At 43.2% G+C, this 19178-nt stretch overlaps 1 protein-coding gene across 18 annotated transcripts in view; it reads right to left on the bottom strand.

Moving 5' to 3' along the window:
• The window catches only part of rims2a (regulating synaptic membrane exocytosis 2a), a 134368-nt gene that overhangs the window by 66635 nt on the left and 48555 nt on the right, over positions 1–19178 (bottom strand). For all 18 annotated transcript variants that reach the window (XM_054621415.1, XM_054621419.1, XM_054621413.1 and 15 more), the window contains one exon: positions 1551–2497. In XM_054621415.1, coding sequence (XP_054477390.1) covers positions 1551–2497 — 947 coding nt within the window. The remainder of the gene's footprint in view (positions 1–1550; positions 2498–19178) is intronic.

Genomic DNA, 19178 nt, shown 5'->3' with positions numbered 1-19178 from the left:
GCCTAAACAATTGCTTTTGATGTTGATTCTATGCAAAGTGGCATTTAATTCAGTCACTCTGACTGTTTGCTTGCCAGTGCACGTTTGTACACTTAGACAAGTGTGCTTTTTTAACCCCAAGCAGGTAGGACGTTTGCCGTGAGCGATCTGATGTCTGGTCCAATTTTCTTGTTGTAGGCAGACAGCAGGAAAAGACAGGCGGAGCCAATAGCTAGCATAGCTCTTCAATAAGGCACACTAATGTTAATGTTAATGTGCTCTTAGAAGTAAGTCACATTATTATTTAAACGTTAGAACTTTGGGTAATGAAATAAAACTGATATAGAAACCTTAAAACTACTGTTCTGTTCTTTTGTATCTTTTACCACCATTCACAATCAGCATTTTCACCCTTCTCCACTGGACTAAACCGTAATCCTACTGCCACTTTGTGACGGGGCACGGTACCATGAATGACATCATAAGCGTGCAAGCACAACAGTATGGAAGTCAAGGTTTACAGAGGAGGTGCACCTTTATTCTAATAACATCCATTCATTCATATGCAGCACTGATGATATAAAGCTCTAAAACACATTGCAATTAACCCAGCTCACCCTGTTTCACTAGACACCCCCACACCCCATCCCTCTCCCTGCGTCCCTGTGTCTGTCAGTTACGCAACACGTAACGTGCGTTAGAAAGGATGGATCAAGTGCCACAGCTGTGGTAGGAGATGGCCAAATGTGCCATAAGATGCCAGCAGAAACAGCAGCTTTACATTCCTTTCACATCACAGCCACACACATATAAAGCACCCATCCACACTGAAGCTGATCCGGCTGGCTCAGTGTGCACGAGCCTCCTTCTCACAGGCACGGGAGCTGTTAAGAGTAGATTCATAGATAACACACGTAAAACGCAACACTGCTTTGCATATATGTAAGGCTCAGTGTTTTCGAGAAGCAGAGATTTAAACCAATTTCGTCACACACGTGAAGCTGTTTTTTATGCCCAAATAATGAACTGATCACCGCAGTTTAGTAGTAGTAAAGAAAGTAGAAGTTGAAGAGAAAAGGTAGAGAAAATAAAAATGAGCGACTGATTGCACCAGAGTCACTCTTAGGAAAGAAAAAAGACATTTGATTGCGAATCTAGAAAGTGTTAAAGTTGTGTTTTCATAAAAATGTTGCTATCATTTAAGTTTTTAATAGCTGTTCTTTTAAAAAAAAAAATATATATATATATTCTCGAAAATACTGAGCCCTACACATACAAATACACATATAGACATACAAACACACAAAGCACGTGTAGAGACTGTAGACTGGGGAATCTGAAGGTTATATCTGAGTCAACAGCTGCAAGAATCAACATGAGAAAGCAACAATAATTAAATGATAATGAAGTGAAATCTTTCTTTCTTAATAACATTATGTCAGTATGATACTAGAAAAGGATGGCTTTATAATTTCATGAAAAAGCATCAGAGAAATGTGCATTTCTGTAGTATAAAGTAAATAAAGCTATCTCTAAACAGAGAAAGAAGCAGTGCTGTGTATGGCCCCTACCTTTCTCACTGACTGACTCACTCTCTATCTCCACGTCCTCACAGCTGGTGTAATCTGGAGTGGTGGCCAGCTCCTCCTCCGAGCTGCTCAGCGACACCTGCCGCATCTTTCCTCCCTTTTTGGTTTTGTGGGGCTTCGGGGGTGGCGGGCGCACAGACTCCGATTGGTCCGAGCTGAGTGAGTCATTCCTCAACATGCTCTCCATCTTCTCCCTCTTGGTCTTGCGGACGGCCGAACTGGGGTCTAAGTGGTGCTGCTGCCTCCTCATGGGATCCCCGCTACCCATGTCGCCCCTCCGCAGGTCCCCGGATCGGTCACCCAGCACGGGGCTCCGGTGCGGCGTCGGGGGGCTGTGGTTGGAGGTCCTGTGGCCTCCGAGGCCGGGACCCATGGGCCCTGGTGAGGAGCGGTCGACGGAGTAAGAGCGTTGTCCCACCATAGGCGGCCGGCGCTCGGTGAGATGCTGTCGGGACAGCCGGACAGGGCCCGGGTCGTCCTGCTCCGTGTAGGCTAGTGAGACGTCACTATGGCGGCGCTCGTGCCTCAGGCGGCCCACCTCGGCGTGCATCCTCATCTGCTCCTCGTAGGGCTGCGGCTTCACAGGGTAGCGTGCCAGGTTGGGGTCGCTGCGGTAACGTGTCTGGAACTCCTCCTGGCGCTGCCGCTGCAGGTCGTACTCGCTGGGCGGCCCATCTAGCTCCTGGTCCAGCGGGTATTCCTGGGAGTGCCAGCGCCCGGGGCCCCGCCGGTCCCGGTAGCCCATCCGCGCCGCATCCGCGTCTGGGTACATGTGTGGGCCCCGCGGAGCCCGCCGATGGTCCCCATCCCCATAGTCAGACGGTGATCTGGGCATGCCGCCGTCCGTCGGGGCATACTGTGAGTGGTCGCCCCCCTCCCTTTGGTCGTATTTTTGGTTTGGATCCCTGGATGCAGATGGACTTCGTTTCCTGTAGATCAAAGACACGGGAGAAAAGAGTGGAATTTAGTGGTTATAATACACAGTACCAGTATCATAGTTCGATTAATCACCTGTTTAAAAGAATTGCGGTTTGTGTGTGTGCATATTAGCGGTGGAAATTTGAGGTAACAGTCAAGTCTGCAGTCTATTGCTTCACTTTACTTTGCCCTGCACTATGTCGGCCTCCGTCCCTGTCAAAACCTGATGAAAGCCTGCTCTGTCTCTATCACACACATACACAAACACTTGCACAGAGCGAGAGAAATGGGAATAAGCAGCAGGATGCAGCACCACTCCCCGTTCTCACTGCAACAGACTCTACATGCTCTATAACATGGCTGAATAATGCTCTCCTTTTACTTTGCGTGCAATCGGCACGTTACCTTTAGATATTACAGGAAATATGTAAAGGGGTATGACATGTAACTCAGTTGGCTTTGCGACCCGCATTCTCCAAATACAAGCAGACAAACAGGTCTTTGCATTCTAAGAACATACACACATGCAATGAAAGTCCTGTTTAAATACCTAATTTGATTTAGAAGGTTGCAGTCTTCACACAGACATCGTTGTATCCAATATTTGACTCTTTTAGTGCCATAGGCAATCTCTCATTTTCATTTTGATAGCATCTGATTACTTTGTGGATATAGGTGCTTAAATCATCATCATTTGCAATGCATTATAAACAACAGGATGACACAAGATTAACAACACAGCCTGCCTGGATATGACCTGTTTGTATTACTAAATTAATAGTGGGAGTATGTGTGTGTGTGTGTGTGTGTGTGTGTGTGTGTGTGTGTGTGTGTGTGTGTGTGTGTGTGTGTGTGTGTGTGTGTGTGTGTGTGTGTGTGCGTGTGTGTGCAAAGGCAGAGAGATGAGGAGCCAGACAGCATACTGGAAGTAGTGCATTGATAAATGATTAAGAGTTTCACAGATTGTGTCTGTGTACACAGTACAATGGACATGTAGAGAGACAATAACAACGTGTCTGAGTTCTGTCTGGATTTATGAACCTCAGAGGAAGGCGCACATTTATTCATCTCGGCACCTTTTTTTCATTAAACTCACACTTCATACCTTTTTGTTTCATGAGAAATCTCGAAACGAGCCATTATGTTGGGCATTATGTGACTTTAACTTCACAGTCAGGAGTTCCATATTTAAAAAAAAAATTAGCTATCAATCATTTTTATATCATTGTCCGACTGTCTAAAGCGCTAACTGTGCATTAATGCATTCATTCTTTTGTTGAGAATCAAAGCCACTTTTCTCCTACATTTCTCCCACTTTTCCTCCAAAAATAATAATGACATTTGGGTGAGGAAAAAGCTCTGTGAAGCATTCCTTTAATTTTGTACGTGACAACTTTCCATACATTACAAAGGGCTTCATAAATCACTGCTGCCAGACTTGCTCAGTGGCCAAGGCAAGGGCTCCTCAAGTGTGATTGGCTAATTCACTGAACCAAGGAGGAGGTTTGGTCCCCGCCTATTGTATAACAGACCATCTGGGTAAGCCAGAGTATAATAAATCTACAGTACTACATACAAGGGTGTAACTTTGGTTGGAGAAGCGGGGGTCGACACAATGAAGCAGAATTCAACATTGTGATTTCCTGCATACATTTGGGTACCACGATAACCAATATATAAAATCCAGAAAATGACTAAATTGATCATCATACAAATTTTACATTTACATACATTTACTCCAATACTGTAGGATATATAAGTACACATTTGAGGTAGGCTACTACCTTTGCTTTACTTGTGTATTTCCATTTCAGTCACTATATCTCAGAGAAAAATATATATATATTTTTTAATATCAGTTTTCCATCCCCTTCCTGTCCCGCGAAAGCCACGTACCTCCACCTCCTTGAATGTTTGTAATAAACTGTAGGATGAAGTGTTCCTTTATGTGTTGAGAAAAATGTTCTTCTTTTTAAGCTTCATAAACTATTTTAAAAGGATCAGTTGGAAAGTGCGTCCTAACTGGAAATGAAATCTAGGCTTTTTTTCTTTTTAGTTTTGTAGAAGGATTTGTAAATAAATTAGTACTTTAACTGCAGTACAAGATGTGAGTACTTATTCCTCTAATCTACTAGAAATTAATATGTAATTCAATGCATTCTTCGAAGTTTAAACAAATGATTCACATTATATGATAACTAGACCTTCGTTCTCTGTCCATGGTGCTGAAATATGCTCAAGACTATACGATGAAATAGGGCTGTACTGAATAGTTAGAAGCTCCATTCATTACGTTGACGACGGCATTTTGATTCAACATTCGATGCTGTGAAGTTTAATTTTTTTTGCATGTCTATTCATTGTGTTCAAAGCCAGTATTTCTGCACAGTTGCATATAAAGGTCAGGCTACACTAACTTTAGTACTATTATACTATTTGTAGAATTAGATTTCAGTGGTGGCTGCGTAGTGATGGATGGGCTGACCGACCCATCTTCCATCTCCAGTAAGATTAGCCTACTAGAAAAGATCACTGGTTCAGGCGAGCGGGTAACACAGCTTTGTTACGAGTACGTCATTAATAAGTACGTCCACCTTTCTCTGTCACTCTCTCTTAAATCACACACACACACACACACACACACACACACACACACACACACACACACACACACACACACACACACACACACACACACACACACACACACAGCAAGTGCAGCAGCACACAGTTGTCAGTCTACACCTATAGAACCACGTAGGCAGACTGTCTTTGTCATCTACAAAGACAGTCTTTATTATTATTATTAACTTATTTTGGAGAATTATCAGCAGCTCAATTACATTTTCAGCCAGAATCAGAATGTTGGCCTAACAGTGGCGTAGGCTATTAAGCAGGGGGACAGAGGGAAATTGAAAATAAATGTTTGGGGTTTCCTGTGTTTGATTTCTATGTTGAGCTTGGCGATATCTGTGTTTTTCATACTTTCCTGACATTTCACTGGGCCATACACTGCACTGTGGAGATTATGCGCGGGTGGTGTTGGGGAAGCCTGGCAGTTGAATAAAATCCAGTGTGAACTGCTTCTGTAGTTTGAAGAGGATTGAACCTGAAAAAACTCAGTCTTCATCTTTCTGAGCTCAGCTGCCTGTAAAACCAGAGAGACCAACCTGGTGGCGTTGCTGTGCACTAAAATACCAAATATTAATACTGCATCATAGAATTTGCAGCGCCTTTATTTATGACGGTTTTGAGAATCATACCGTTGGGATTTCTAAAAACCCTGGTATATGACAAGCCAGCGTTGAACAGGAGAGACAGGATGATATATGAGCGCAGTGTATAGTTCATGAACTACTGTATAGTACCAATATGGACTGTTAGAGAGCGGTAGAACAAAATGTGCTGTTGTTCAAGCATCACTACTCCATTAAAGAAAGATTAACTTAAAAGTAGATATGACATAATAACATAATTCCTCGGACCAATAACAGAAAAATCCCCAAATACCAGACAGCAATAATCAGTGATTGACTGAATCAACTTAAAAAGAAAAGTTGCACTAATCGATATTTTTATTTTTAACAATTGATCAAATGACTGTATACAAGTATGTGTACAAGGAAAGGGATTGAACGTTGTGATGAGAATTGTCAACTGCCTCTAAAGAGTGTTTAAGTGTCTTTTAGCTCATTATTCTGTTCATAGCATTTTGTTTGTATTGTTTATTGTCGTCAGGAGTTGGTAGGGACCAAACCTGAGCGTGAAAGGAGAAAGGAGAGTGAATATTGGACAGCTATCCTGTTTGCCATAACAACTTTATAAAATCATAGTATGTCAGCGTTGTGTTTTTGGCTTGTTTTGCTGCCCCTCAGAAGCCCAGAAAATCCATTAATGGTGCTGAACTGTTAAATTGACACACAGATCATGTCCATTTAAAAACAATGACTCCTTGTCATTTGAAAAGCCTACTGTACTACTGATACTGAGAATGAATATCTTTGTGCAGCTCAATGGAGCTTTTCGGTCAGTGTTGGTCTGTTTATTCTGAATGTGTAGGCAACATTAGGGAAGAACTGATGACTGCTACTGGGACTTTACTTTCACTTCCTCCCCTTCAGTGGTCAAAAGCTTTTAATGTTAATTTAATAACTGCCTGCATTTGAAACAAAAAATAATACTAATTCACTGAATTGCCGATTACCGCAAGTATCTAGATTTTCCATTGTAAATTCCTGGTATGGTTATGTTTTTCTAAATAAACAATAACACGGGAAGAGCATCACTCTAAATATATGTGAGCACAGACACCACATCTGAACAACTGAAGAAAAAAGCACCACCACCTACATATCAACAGCAAATCCCAGATAAAAGATGGACGGTATCGGCCACAAACTGGTTTCGTGATGAGTGATTTCTTGCAAATGGACTACAGCAACAAAAAAACAAACAGCGCCAAAAAAGCAGCGGAAGGGCTCCAGAACAACAAAAACAAGACTAATGACTAATGCTCACTTTAATGAACACATCCTTATTTACAATAAAGGCCATTTGGAGTCTTTGTGATGCAGCGAGCTCACACAAGTGACCTCTCCTCTCTGCTTTTAGATCAAAACAAATGCCTCCCATCACCTGAGCACACGGACACAGCCTCACTGGTGATTCAGATGAGGCTCCAAAAAAAAAAAAAAAAAAAAAATGACGGTAGCTGCATTATTCATGACCTGCTCCAGGACACGAACTGAGCAGCGCTTCATTCACAAATCCAAAGTGAAGCAGCAGCAGAAATGATGTGGGGGACGGCTGCCGTGACTTGGATGGGAGATAATGTGGAGTAGGGGATGGGAGGGTGAGTGAGTGTGTGATGAGCATGAGAAACATATTTTTCTTGATGATGATGGAGGTGTGTGTTGTGTGTGCGCATGTGTCCACTGCATGCCTCTGCATTTGTAGCTGAATGTGTGTTTTCTGTGTGCTGCACTGTTTGCCTTAGAAATGCCTCACTTTGTCCTCTGGGCTTCGGGCTAACGTCTCCTCTGGGATGCTGTCTTGAAATCCTACACCCTAAACACACACACACACACACACACAAATGCGCATAGAACACGCACAAACCGCTCCTTTGACGAGCTCTAACTCATCTTGACGCAAGTATCACATTTCCCTGCTCCCATTTAGCCTTGTGTGTCCTTCCTGTCCAAACATAGCAATGTCTGTGGCAGCTAGCAATGAAGCTAGCAACCCAACTCCAATTCATTGGCATCTTTCATCGTGATGCTATAGCACTGTCGGGCCCTAAACCAGCCTTCAGTAAGCACAACGGAGCAGTGGCGCAGCACTAAATTTTCTACTGTGCATTATTCCCCCATTTCTCCAGCTGCCACTGCTACTGTAATAGCCTCTCTGCAGATACCTCTGAGCTCTCCACAGCTCTGCCATAACACACTCTGCTGATCTTAGATTTGCATTCCATCCTCAGTGACACAGACGGAGATAGAGAGAGGGGGGAGGGAGACAAACTGTGAAAAAGGGAAAGGGAAGGATCATCCACAATGCATGTGAATTAGAAGAAGCGTGAAAAAGAAAAGCGGGGAAGATGCCAGTTAACAGTGAACTTATAGCTAAAGGTGCAGCTGGTGTGCATGGTGCATTCAGCCAAGCTTGTGAAGGCTCAAGCGTGAAGTGGCAGGATGGGACACCATGGGATCGTGATGCTGCTGCTGCTGCTGCTGCTGCTGCTGCTGCAACGACTGAGCCGCACAGTGACGTGCTCCCTCCATCACGATCCCTGATATAGCAAGATGTGCGGGTGTGATGTCACCACGGACGTGGCACTGAGCCGCAGCGCGTTGTGCAGGAAATCGACGAGCAGTGAATCATCCTAACAGGCCGACAATAGGGAGGGTGTGGGAGTACAGGCGAATGCTGCTGTGCTGTTCTGGACGTTCCTGCTTAGGGAATAACAGCGGCCCTCGTTAACTGCTGTTGTCCTGTCCGAAGCTAACTATAGAAATCCTCTGCTGTGACAGCGTATGAAGCAGGAGGCCTCGTTCAGTTGGCGACAAGGACGGTGATGACAATAAGATTCGACTCAGGGAGGGTGACACTGGCCTCACTGCATTACTGGGGGACTGTTATATCTAACATAGGACAACTAAACAACCCATGCACCTATGACACTGACAGCATTGACGTTCTTTGGGGTCTTATCACTGAACATTTTTTAAAATAATTGTAAGAAAAAGTATCATGGGTTGACACCAAAAGCAAAAGAAAGCATCTCTATGGTACGGACGGGTAAACCTTCATACTCGCTGTGAAATAGAAAAGACACAGACGTCTCTAAGATGCCGTGTAAACATGGTTTCTGTTTGTGCTTTCAGAGCAGCCAGCTCTTCTAAATTCCAGTATTATAATCATCTTTTTAAAGTACACTCTCCTTATCAAAAGCAGCGTAATGTATCAAATCCATGGCTCACAAAAATCATGGGATTACACTATGGCCCCGAAAGATTAAAAAGTGCGACCCTAAAAGATTAGAAGTGACCCGACATGCTCGCCACGATAAAACCTCTACATGCTGTTATTTTTTCTCCTACAACGCGGCACAAAAAACAATCGGTGGAGTTTCCCAATAAACTGTGTGGTGTGATGAGAAGTGGGTCTGTAAGCGGTGAGGTTGTTCTGCTCCGCCTCATCAGATCCGTTTCCTGCCATGACCTACTGACGGGCGCCGATCGGAAACATCCACAGCCAGCTCCCCAGCTGCAAATAGACCAGATTGTCTAACTGTGTCATTCTCTCACTCTGTGTGTGTGTGTGTGTGTGTGTGTGTGTGTTTGTTTGTGCGTTGCGCCGCCTCAGCTATGATGAAAGGCTCCAGATCAAGCAGGAAGCCCCTGTGGTTGCAAATCGTTAACATTTGATGTGGGTTTACGATAAAAAGGAGGAAGGTTATCGTGCATACATTAACACAGAAGGTCTGCGACGCACAGGCTAGTGATCACTTTACTGTGTAGTGTGATGCACTTAAGCCTTTAAACTAAACAGTCCTTAGCAAACATCTCTTTAACACAAACACAGTCCATGATCTCTATGCCATCTTCCTGATGCAAAACATTGGACTGGCTAAAATGATTAAGAATTTGCTCGATACTGAGATCATGATTATTTTTGGCATTATTCACCCAGCGTTGGTTAATTCAAAAAGAAGAAGAAGAAGAAGAACGTTTTAACACACAAAATGTATTGATTTGAAATAACAACTAAATATGACTTTAAATTAAAATGCTGTAATTCCTCCATATTTGGGGAGCAGCTAATCATGGGACATGTTTAAAACAAATGCTTGTCATTGGTCAGTTTACAGATTTAAACACCAGAGCAGACACTTTTAATGCAAAGTATCGTGACCGAGCATAATTTATTGTTGGAGCCAAAAAATGTGATTCATTTTGCCTCCTTATCTCGTTCTGTTGGCCTTTCTTTCCTCGCCACCCTCCTCTCACAGCTTCTGTGATGACAAAGATTGGATTCAATGAGGTTTTATATGCAACAAATGAAAAGAGAGATACATAGCGAGGGTGACAGAAAATGTCGCCTTTTCTTGAAGAATTGCAGTGCTGGTGAATTAGACTTTCATCTTCACACCCGTTTGCCACGAAGATACGATTGAAAGACAACGAGAAGTGATGAACCCTTCACAGATGTTGCCGGTTTCATGCTCTGAGCTGCATGTGCAGGCACCTTGACACGCACTGACAAAATAAATAAATAAATAAATATATCTATATATAAATAAAATGCTTTCACGATGTTACAGCAAATGCACAACCTGCTCTACATGCAAAGCTGCCTTACATTCTGTTTTGCAAGACTTTACAGACAGGGTGTGTCAGTCGGCTATTAGAATTATCCAAAGGAAACGCAACATACATAACTACACTAGTTATACATTTAAAATGTTCATAGGTTCGTATCAACTACGTTGTGACAAATAATCAGCCTTACTGAAAGTAAACGTTGAATCAGTACAAATCTCTGCCTGGCTGCTCCACGCAAAAACACAACTAAGCCTTTCCAAAAGCAGTTCAGTCCACTTCCAACTACATAGCACCGGTGCAGGTTTACAGCCTACAGTCAGACTCTTGTTGTTTTCCAAATCCTCTCTCCTAGAGCACTAAAAAAAAATGTCCATGTTTTATTTCGAAGGAGGCTACGGATGATGTGCAGACGGCAGCAGTAAACGTAGTCTTGTGGCTGCGATCCTCGGACTCAGCCTTGTGACACCAGCTCTATCTGCTCCGCCGCTGCTGAAGAAACATGTTAAATAAGAAAGCCAAAAGCAATCAAGGTGAAAATGCAACGCTGCCCCTGCGGGGATTGTGCCACCTCTACTTTGCGGATAATGGAGAGAAGTCAAATGAGAACAAATGAGTGGCGGCGTGTTGCAGAGCTCTCGTCTTGGAGGGAATCTGGCCCGCTAATGACAACAATACATCCTGGAATGTTCTCTATTGAAATAAGATAACTAGAAAGTAGGCAAGAGCGGAAGGAAAAACAAGCTGAATGCGCGCCTCTCATCCCGAGAGCAATCAGAGAAGAAGAGACGAGGGCAGGGAAAAATACCTCTAACCGTCCATTCACGGATGCAGCGTCACACTCCCCACCCGAGACTAACTAAGTCGGCCGCTGTGTATGTGGGACGCTCCTCGGAGTAAAAGAAACACATCCAATTCCCCCGTTACCTGGTACAATCAAAGCGGGAAAGAAGTCCTGCAGCAACCCGACAGTTTAGCTGCAACTCCTAGAAATCCAAACGATATCGTAGCATCAGCATGACCCGCTTTGTTTCTGCTGCACCCGCAGTGCCCTGCCACTCTCTGATGAATGTGGATAGATGGCACAGTTTATGAGCCGGGCTGCAAAGGCTTCTGGGTTGCCTGAAAGCAAGCTGACTTTGGGGTTTAACACCGGCGTCATGTGATCGCTCCGATTGGCTGGCGGTCGAGCAGCACCGGTCCTCTGCCTAAGAAAAGGATTACACTGCTTGGTTGATTACTAGCTGACATCTATCACCAATTGCAGACAGTGCAGGAGGGCTCACCTAATCTCATTCAGCCGGAGGTCTTATGATCCTTAAACTGAACAAATTACATGGTTTATGTATTTTTTTTTTCATCCACAGGGTGGATTTTCAGGCATCAAATCAAATGCAGAGGAGGGAGAGAGAGCGATAGAGAAATAGAGGGAGGAATAGAGAGATAGAGAGATTTCTCTTCCCCGCATCATTTCTGTGCATTACAAAACGGATCAAAGACTTTTTTTTTCCTGGTTCTGCACCACGATGACGTGGCTGTTTTTCAGTGACCTGGTTTGATAAGTGACTGTGACTGACTGTGTCTGGGTGTTGTTAAAAGTCTTTCCTCCTGCCTCTGTCTCTTCACCCCTCTCCCTAAACACATTTCACATCTGTCACTGTGTTTCTCCTATCGCTTCCCCCTCCTTCGTTTCCCCCCCTCGTCTCGACCCTCCCGTGGGACGAGCTCTCACTGAACATGCATCACTGGAGTAAGTTCTGTTTGTGATTGCTGTGGTGACAGCTGACTGACAGGTTCGTGGAATCAGGGAGGGCAGGTGGGCGATGAGTTGTCGACACAGCGTTTCCCAGGACGGAGGGTGGAAGGAGGGGAAATGGTAAATAACCTTAAGGTGTGTTTTATCGCAAGATTGGGGCCAGGCTGCTCTCGGTAGCTTTGAGGGCAGTGAGCATCTGACTGCCACTCTGAGATACAAGAAGGCTGCTTCAGACCATCAGTGCTGACATGGCCACCCTAAGTTTGTCAGAATGCTATGGGCTCAGCTGACTTTTCAGTTTTAATTACAAATGCATTTCCCATAAACGCAATATACTGCAACAGAAGATTTTTTGCTCTGCTTTGAAAAGAATATAGAATCAAATCTGTGTAAATCCATGTGTTTCAGTCAAAGTCAAACAGCTCTTCGTCTTGTGTTGGAATAAAGTCTCCCGTGGTGCTGCTAAGTGGCACTCTCGCTTCTCTCCTCAAGTACGCCCCGTCCTGCGAAGATTTTGCTCTGTATTTTCACTCCTTCACATCAGATCTACTGAAAAGCTCACACTTGATGCCGACACTGTTCAGGTACATCTGCTTCTACTGCTAAAGAAGCATGCCGGTGATGTAGACGGATCAGGGTTGTGGGAGAAGAGATGGAGGGGTAACTTGCAGGAGAGCAGGTGCTTGAGGACTGGATCAGGAACTGCTATACACACGGCAAGGAAGTTGTATATGATATAATATAATATGGCAGTTTGTTGATATTAAGATCCTACAGGAATCACTGAACACTTAGCCACTTCATGCATCTCGGAGCTGATCTGATAGCTATCTGACTACACACAGAATCAAAGGATCGGACTAAAACAAGAAGGTTATTTGAGATGCACTCAAGCCAGATGTGGCAAAGGTGTAAAAGCATCTGTCTCTCTCGAACATCATCCTGCATTCCCCTCCCAACTGTAACATCTTCAGTAAGCAATTTGTGGAACAAGCCACTGACATGTCCCTATTGATAATGTTAGTATATGGCTAGTTATTGCTACCTAGCTACATTGTTTTAATTCTGTAGCAGCCTAGATGAAGTGCAAAAGCAGTTAAAACTGCTAAGGAGTTTAGTTACCACTTTATTCTTCCTTTAGCATTCTTGGCAGTCACCAAACACCATCCAACACTCCACCCTGTGGACTAGAGTAGGGCTAAATTGATTTGCATATATCCCAGAAAAACCTAGGTGGATTTAATCAGATTTTTGTAAAGGAAAGTGTATTAAATCTGGATTGTATCCGGACACAGGACATTTGATAAGATAAGTGTAAAGGGGCCACCTTAAAGTCATACAGGCAGCCTGATGCAGCACAGTTTCATTCACAGGAACAGACGACAGCTTCTCCCTCCCTTCATCTCCCTGCGCTGTGTAAAGTTTGTAGTAAGTAGACACAAAGTTGTGCAGCCCACATCTATCAGCTCAGCTGACAGTGTCTGCAGATCTGTGAGTCTATTCGCTAATTGGCTCCATGAGCACAGGCTCTACTTCTCCTACAGAGTAGGCCAACTGGTGCCTTCTGTGCTCATGTTTATACTCTGTGTGGTTAATATGCCGTCCGCACTGCGCCGTCTGTTAGTTCCCCCTTTTTTTAAGAAGAGGCACCGCTAGCACTCTATGTAGGCCAAGTCCCAACAGAATATGCCATTGAGATCAGGACTGTTACGTTGCTGCTTGCTTCTCCCCTCCCTATAGGGTAAGGTTAGAGGAGCAGAGCGTGTGTGCATTTTCTATTTATCATATTGCTCCATAAAAAAATGCACATCACAGCTGGAAATTCATAACGCAATCACCTCTGTTGAGCAGACACACAACCAGACTGTACATTTGCCCCGATGAACTGTCTGTAATTATTCTTATTGACGTCTGTTTGAACAGAGCTGCTATAACACAGAGAACTGTTGCAGTGTGGGGTAGGGGTGTCCTCTGGAGAGCCTGTAAGTAATCAACACCACAGAACTCGTGGGTAATTAACTTTTTTTCTTTTTTTACCAAGCAGTTTACCAAGCAGTGGCAGAAGAGACACGTGATTGGCGCTCATCTGTGACCAGACGTTGCTGCTTCATCGCTACATGAAAGACATCGTCATCAAAGCCATACCCTCTAAAGAGACCACATAACACCATGTGAGAAACAAGAACTGGCTTTTGACTGGCACACTTCTATTGGGTCTGTAGGCCTTTTTTATTATTTTGAATTGTCACAGAAGGGAAACAACTTTTTTTACACATCTGTAAAAGACGAATTTAAAGACCCGATATTTTTATAGTTTCTCTAAAATAACATAGATATTTGATTTAACCCTTTCATGAGTTTGAGTGATCATTCCAGCAAACAAATCTGAATTTGTTAAATTTGACTTTTTCACAGAAATACAGCTTGGGGGTGGAAGTAAAAAAAAAAAAAAAAAAAAAAAAAGATCATTCATTTTATTTAATATTTAATCATTTTGTAAATTATTCATTTTTATTTATGTATTATGACAGACTGACTGACTTATTGAATAAATGTGGAATTGCCAATGGCTTTGACCGTAAAATCACATGTATTTTTGAAGTCAGTTCCTAGCCACCTTTATTTTGAAGTTTTACACGCTCGTACAGTAAAGCCCAGCACATACAGCAAAAACAATGTGGGGACTAGCTTGAACATTGAACAAGTGGAGCCTGTCATCTTCCATTGCTGTTTCCGTATAGACCTGGTATTAACTCAAGGCTCTTTCCTTGTTCCCCGCTTCCATTAAGATACGAACACACACGCCCTGTATGCACATCCATGTTTATACGCCCAGAAACTCGCCCAGGAAAGTGTGTCTGTGAGAAAGGAGAGACCCTCTTGAGAAGCAAAACGCCAAAGTTAGTCTCATGTTGGCGGCTTAAACAATGACGCAGCATTAATGTTTGTACTCGTTATATATTGTCGTTTACTACTTCCCACCTAGCACAAGCTGCAACACATCGAGTATAATCCATATATTGCCTACTCCTACTGTGAATGATATTCAAAGAGTAGCCTTATGGGTGTGGTCCAAAGTGATGTCACAGGACACCCTTCTGCATCACTGCAGTAATTTAAACCACTAAAGGTCAGCAGAAACTGAATCAGGGGGTTTCAGGGACTATTAAGTTAATAATGTGTTAAATGTTATTTTCATGATACTCCAAAGTAGCACCCGTGCATCGCCCTGCTGTACAGCCACACAGGTAATGAGTTAACAAACAGCAATGACTATTCACAGTTTACACTAACATCCTCCACGCACAAACACAAGACTTCCCAGCTTAACACGAGGGTAAACCCGTGGAGACCCTCCCTTCCTGCTGCTGCGCTGTCGCATGTTAGCTGCTCAGTGCTCAGCATTCATTGTGCATCTTCACAAAGAGCTCTGTGTAGAGAACACACTGAGATTTGTCGAGCTGTTCATAACCCTGCAAATTCTATTGTAACCAAACGGCGGGCGGTATTTCTGCACTGGAAGAAAAAATAAAATGTCTTAAGAACCACGGTCTCCCCATCTCTTTCTCTCTCTGACACACAAGTAATTGAACACACGCCTATGCACGCTCGCTCACTCTCTCTCTCCCGCTTTCTCACTCGCTCGCTCTCTCTCTCTCTCTCCACCCATGGTGTGTTCTGCTAAGTATGCATTTTTCATTCCAGTGAGCAAGCTGCATTTGAAATCAAAGGTGGTGACGCTGCGCGGCTGTCTGGCTCCACAGAAAGCGAGGGGGTAATGAAAAAAGCTGAGGGGTGAGTCAGAGGATGCTTTAATAATCCTTGCAGCCCAAAATAACATCTCAGGAGCTGGACGGACTGACGACCCTCCTGGCAAAAACCAGCAGCGGTCCCGGCTGGTCTGGACTCGTCCTGTTGGTCGCTACATCCCCCCACATATACTTTCCTCCCTCTCCCTCTCTCTCTCTCTCAGATTTTCTCCCATCTCCTCTGAGTCTATTATTGTCAACAGGTAAAACTGCAGCAGAACGGCACGACGCACCAGACAGTCAGGCCCTCCCTGTACCAAATATACAAGAAGGCTAAGCAGGGCGAAGGGGTGTGTGCGTGGGGGACTGCAGGAAGTGTGAACCAGTCCGTGAGAAGGTGGACAATGAGGTCCCTTCTCAGGTGAGCAATGTGTCTTTGGTTATTGTCCAATCATTGCTGACAAATGGTGATGGGGTCCGGGCTAAATAGCTCCTCATGTCGGGTTCAAGGTTGGGCCTCCTTCGTCCAATATATAAAACGCTTTTCCGTGCCGGGGCACACGGTGTTCTGCCCTGTGTGGACGAATGGGGGGAGAAAACGAACCTGTCATCTAGTGTTACCAATGTCTATTTAATATTTCTGCACAAAACCTCTGAACTCACTTCACATTCTTAAATTCCACCAAATCCTGCTCCTGCTCACAGCATTTATCTTTTTTTTTTTTTTTTTTTACAAAAGGAAGCTTTGTTTCTACAAATAAATACACAGTAAAAACTGGCAGACCATAGTGTTACTTAAATAACAAGGGTTTATCCTCTCCTCAGTGGCTTATAATAGGACATATCAGACTCAGGAAGCTCTATTTTGTCATACTTGGTTAGCGTGTTAACATTTGCACCAATCTCATGTGTGCATGCTAATATTAGCATTCATCTCAATGTAGGGCTGGGCTGGACAAGCAGCTAGATGTATTCTCTCATAAATGTTTGACACATGGAAAGTCACTGCATCACATAATGTATAAGCGTTGAGCATGCTGCAGAATTATGATATTATTATTCAATTAGGGCTAAGACGGTTGCTGTGAATTAAGTCTGGGTGATATGGCTTATAAATAATATCTTGATATTTTCAGGCTATCCCACGACATACAATATACATCTAGATATCTTCACAATTATTCACACACATGAAATCTACTTTTTTCTTGAAATGCAGCTTGCAGGCGGAATTTTTCCCACACTATTATATATTTTAAATTAGTATCTATTTAATTTGTCTTATCTTATTTTATCTATTGTTGATAGACTGAATTACTTGTTGAATTAATTTGAAATTGGCCATCTCATTAACCGGAAGATCACTTTTATTTTGAAGTCAGTTCTTACTTGCTCTTACCAAAATGCCTAGTACATACAGCAAAACAACGAAGACGCTAGTTTGACCGTCTTCCTCAAAATGGATGCTCGCATCTTCCATAACTTTGGACCTCAACACGTATAAACTCCAGGCTCTTTCCCTCTTCAATGCCACTTGGCCACATTCATGCTCAAATCATTTCTAGGCACTCTATAAACCCAGAGTGGGTCGGTACTAAAATACTATTTGGGTTATGCTACATACCTGAATGTACTGAAAATCCAATAAAACTGGGTACGATTGTGTAGTTGATGTGGTTCAGTTGACTAATGCTACATGATGAACAGTGAGATACAATGCTGCTAAAATTGAAACTGTGACAAGCGCAAGTATTTATGAGAAGTGTTCATACTCTGTGGCGGAGAAAACAGTGAATTTTAAGTACTGCAATTACACAATGAAGAGAAAAAACAAGGAAACAATGAGGGAGCCCACTTGACTGCAGCATTTCTATTTAAATGTGCTTTTGTTCCACAGCAGCACACACTGCATATTGCCTCTGGCAATACAGCACACTTCACGTTTATCACCGCAGCAGCTATTTTTAGCACATCATTTATAAATTAACAATATTAATACAACCGATCATGGTAGTAAAAGCTGTGTGTGTGGGTGTGGTTAGGGACATTTCACATCTTTCAAACCGGTTTAAAGACTAGAAAGTCGGCCTTCTGCAAAAATGAGATGATTCAATGTAGAAATGTCAGCATTTTTGATACAGATGTGAGATTTTTATGTATCATATATGTCCTTCTTATTGCCCCTCTCTTTGCTAGAAACTGCTTGGATGCTGCTTGTCACAAATCTGAATTAAAAGAGAGATTGCCAGGGAAATGAGATATTAGCATTCTCCAATTACATCCATGGGGATGGGTAGCCACTGCAGCCAAGTTACCCAAATGCATCTCTGTGGCTTTGCCCTGGGCACAATCAAATCAAGATGTACCCCACTTACACACCGATTGCCCAGCTTAACAAACTCTGATATGCTTTGACTGCAACGTGACTGACGGCATCGCGTAGCACACCTCACATCCTAGAGCCAACATTGACAATCTCTATCAGGTTTTATCTTTATCAGGCACAAGTTGAAGTCCCACTGTATGCAAACAATCGCTTCTCAATGGTCCCTTTTGGAAAGATTCAGATCTATCCTTCCTTTAATTGAGCAAAAGACAGGCAGTAATTCAAGACAACAGCAGTGAAAATTTACAAAATGTTTTTTTTTTTAGACAGTAACTGAGCCACACAGGTTTTGTCCTACAATGTGCTAAATTAGGCGTGCAACATTTGAGAAAGTGCAGAACAGCAGAATAATGGGAGCCGTTCTCAACTGGAGCGACCGTATTAGATGATCTCATTTTCTTGATCCTGTTCTGGGACTAGTTAGCAAAGCATGTTGATAGATTTCCCCCGTCAGTTACTTCTGAAAATGCTATTCATTTCAGTACTCTTTTTTCTTTTTTCAAATTGCTGCTTTTCTCCCCATCTTCTCCATTCCAGTTTCGTAGCCTCTCCCCCACCAGTCTCTCTTAAGTTGAATTCAAACAGATCGGCTGCTAGAAGGCTTGCCTGGAGGCAAACAGGAAGCTGTGCATAATGGGAAGACGGTGCCTCCCGAGCTCTTTTCTGAAACACTTTCCATGTCTGAGAGATGTCACTACTCTCACACACACACACACACACACACACACACACACACACACACACACACACACACACACACACACACACACGCACATGCACACACACTCACACATTGAGATCAAAGAGACGTGTGCAGCTAAGTACAAGAGTTGAAGAGTTTGGAAAAGCCAACAAGGAAATAGATATGGGAGATAGCTGTCTGAAAAAAATGTTATGTGACTCCATTACTACATACAACTTTTAGCACATAATGAGATGTCACAAAAGATATATTTCTAGTCTTTAACGATCATTTTA

The sequence above is a fragment of the Anoplopoma fimbria genome, chromosome 20, assembly GCF_027596085.1.
Source record: "Anoplopoma fimbria isolate UVic2021 breed Golden Eagle Sablefish chromosome 20, Afim_UVic_2022, whole genome shotgun sequence".
NCBI classification, from domain to species: domain Eukaryota; kingdom Metazoa; phylum Chordata; class Actinopteri; order Perciformes; family Anoplopomatidae; genus Anoplopoma; species Anoplopoma fimbria.
The sequence above is the reverse complement of the archived record's forward strand: the minus strand, read 5'-3'. Positions and strand labels throughout refer to the sequence as shown.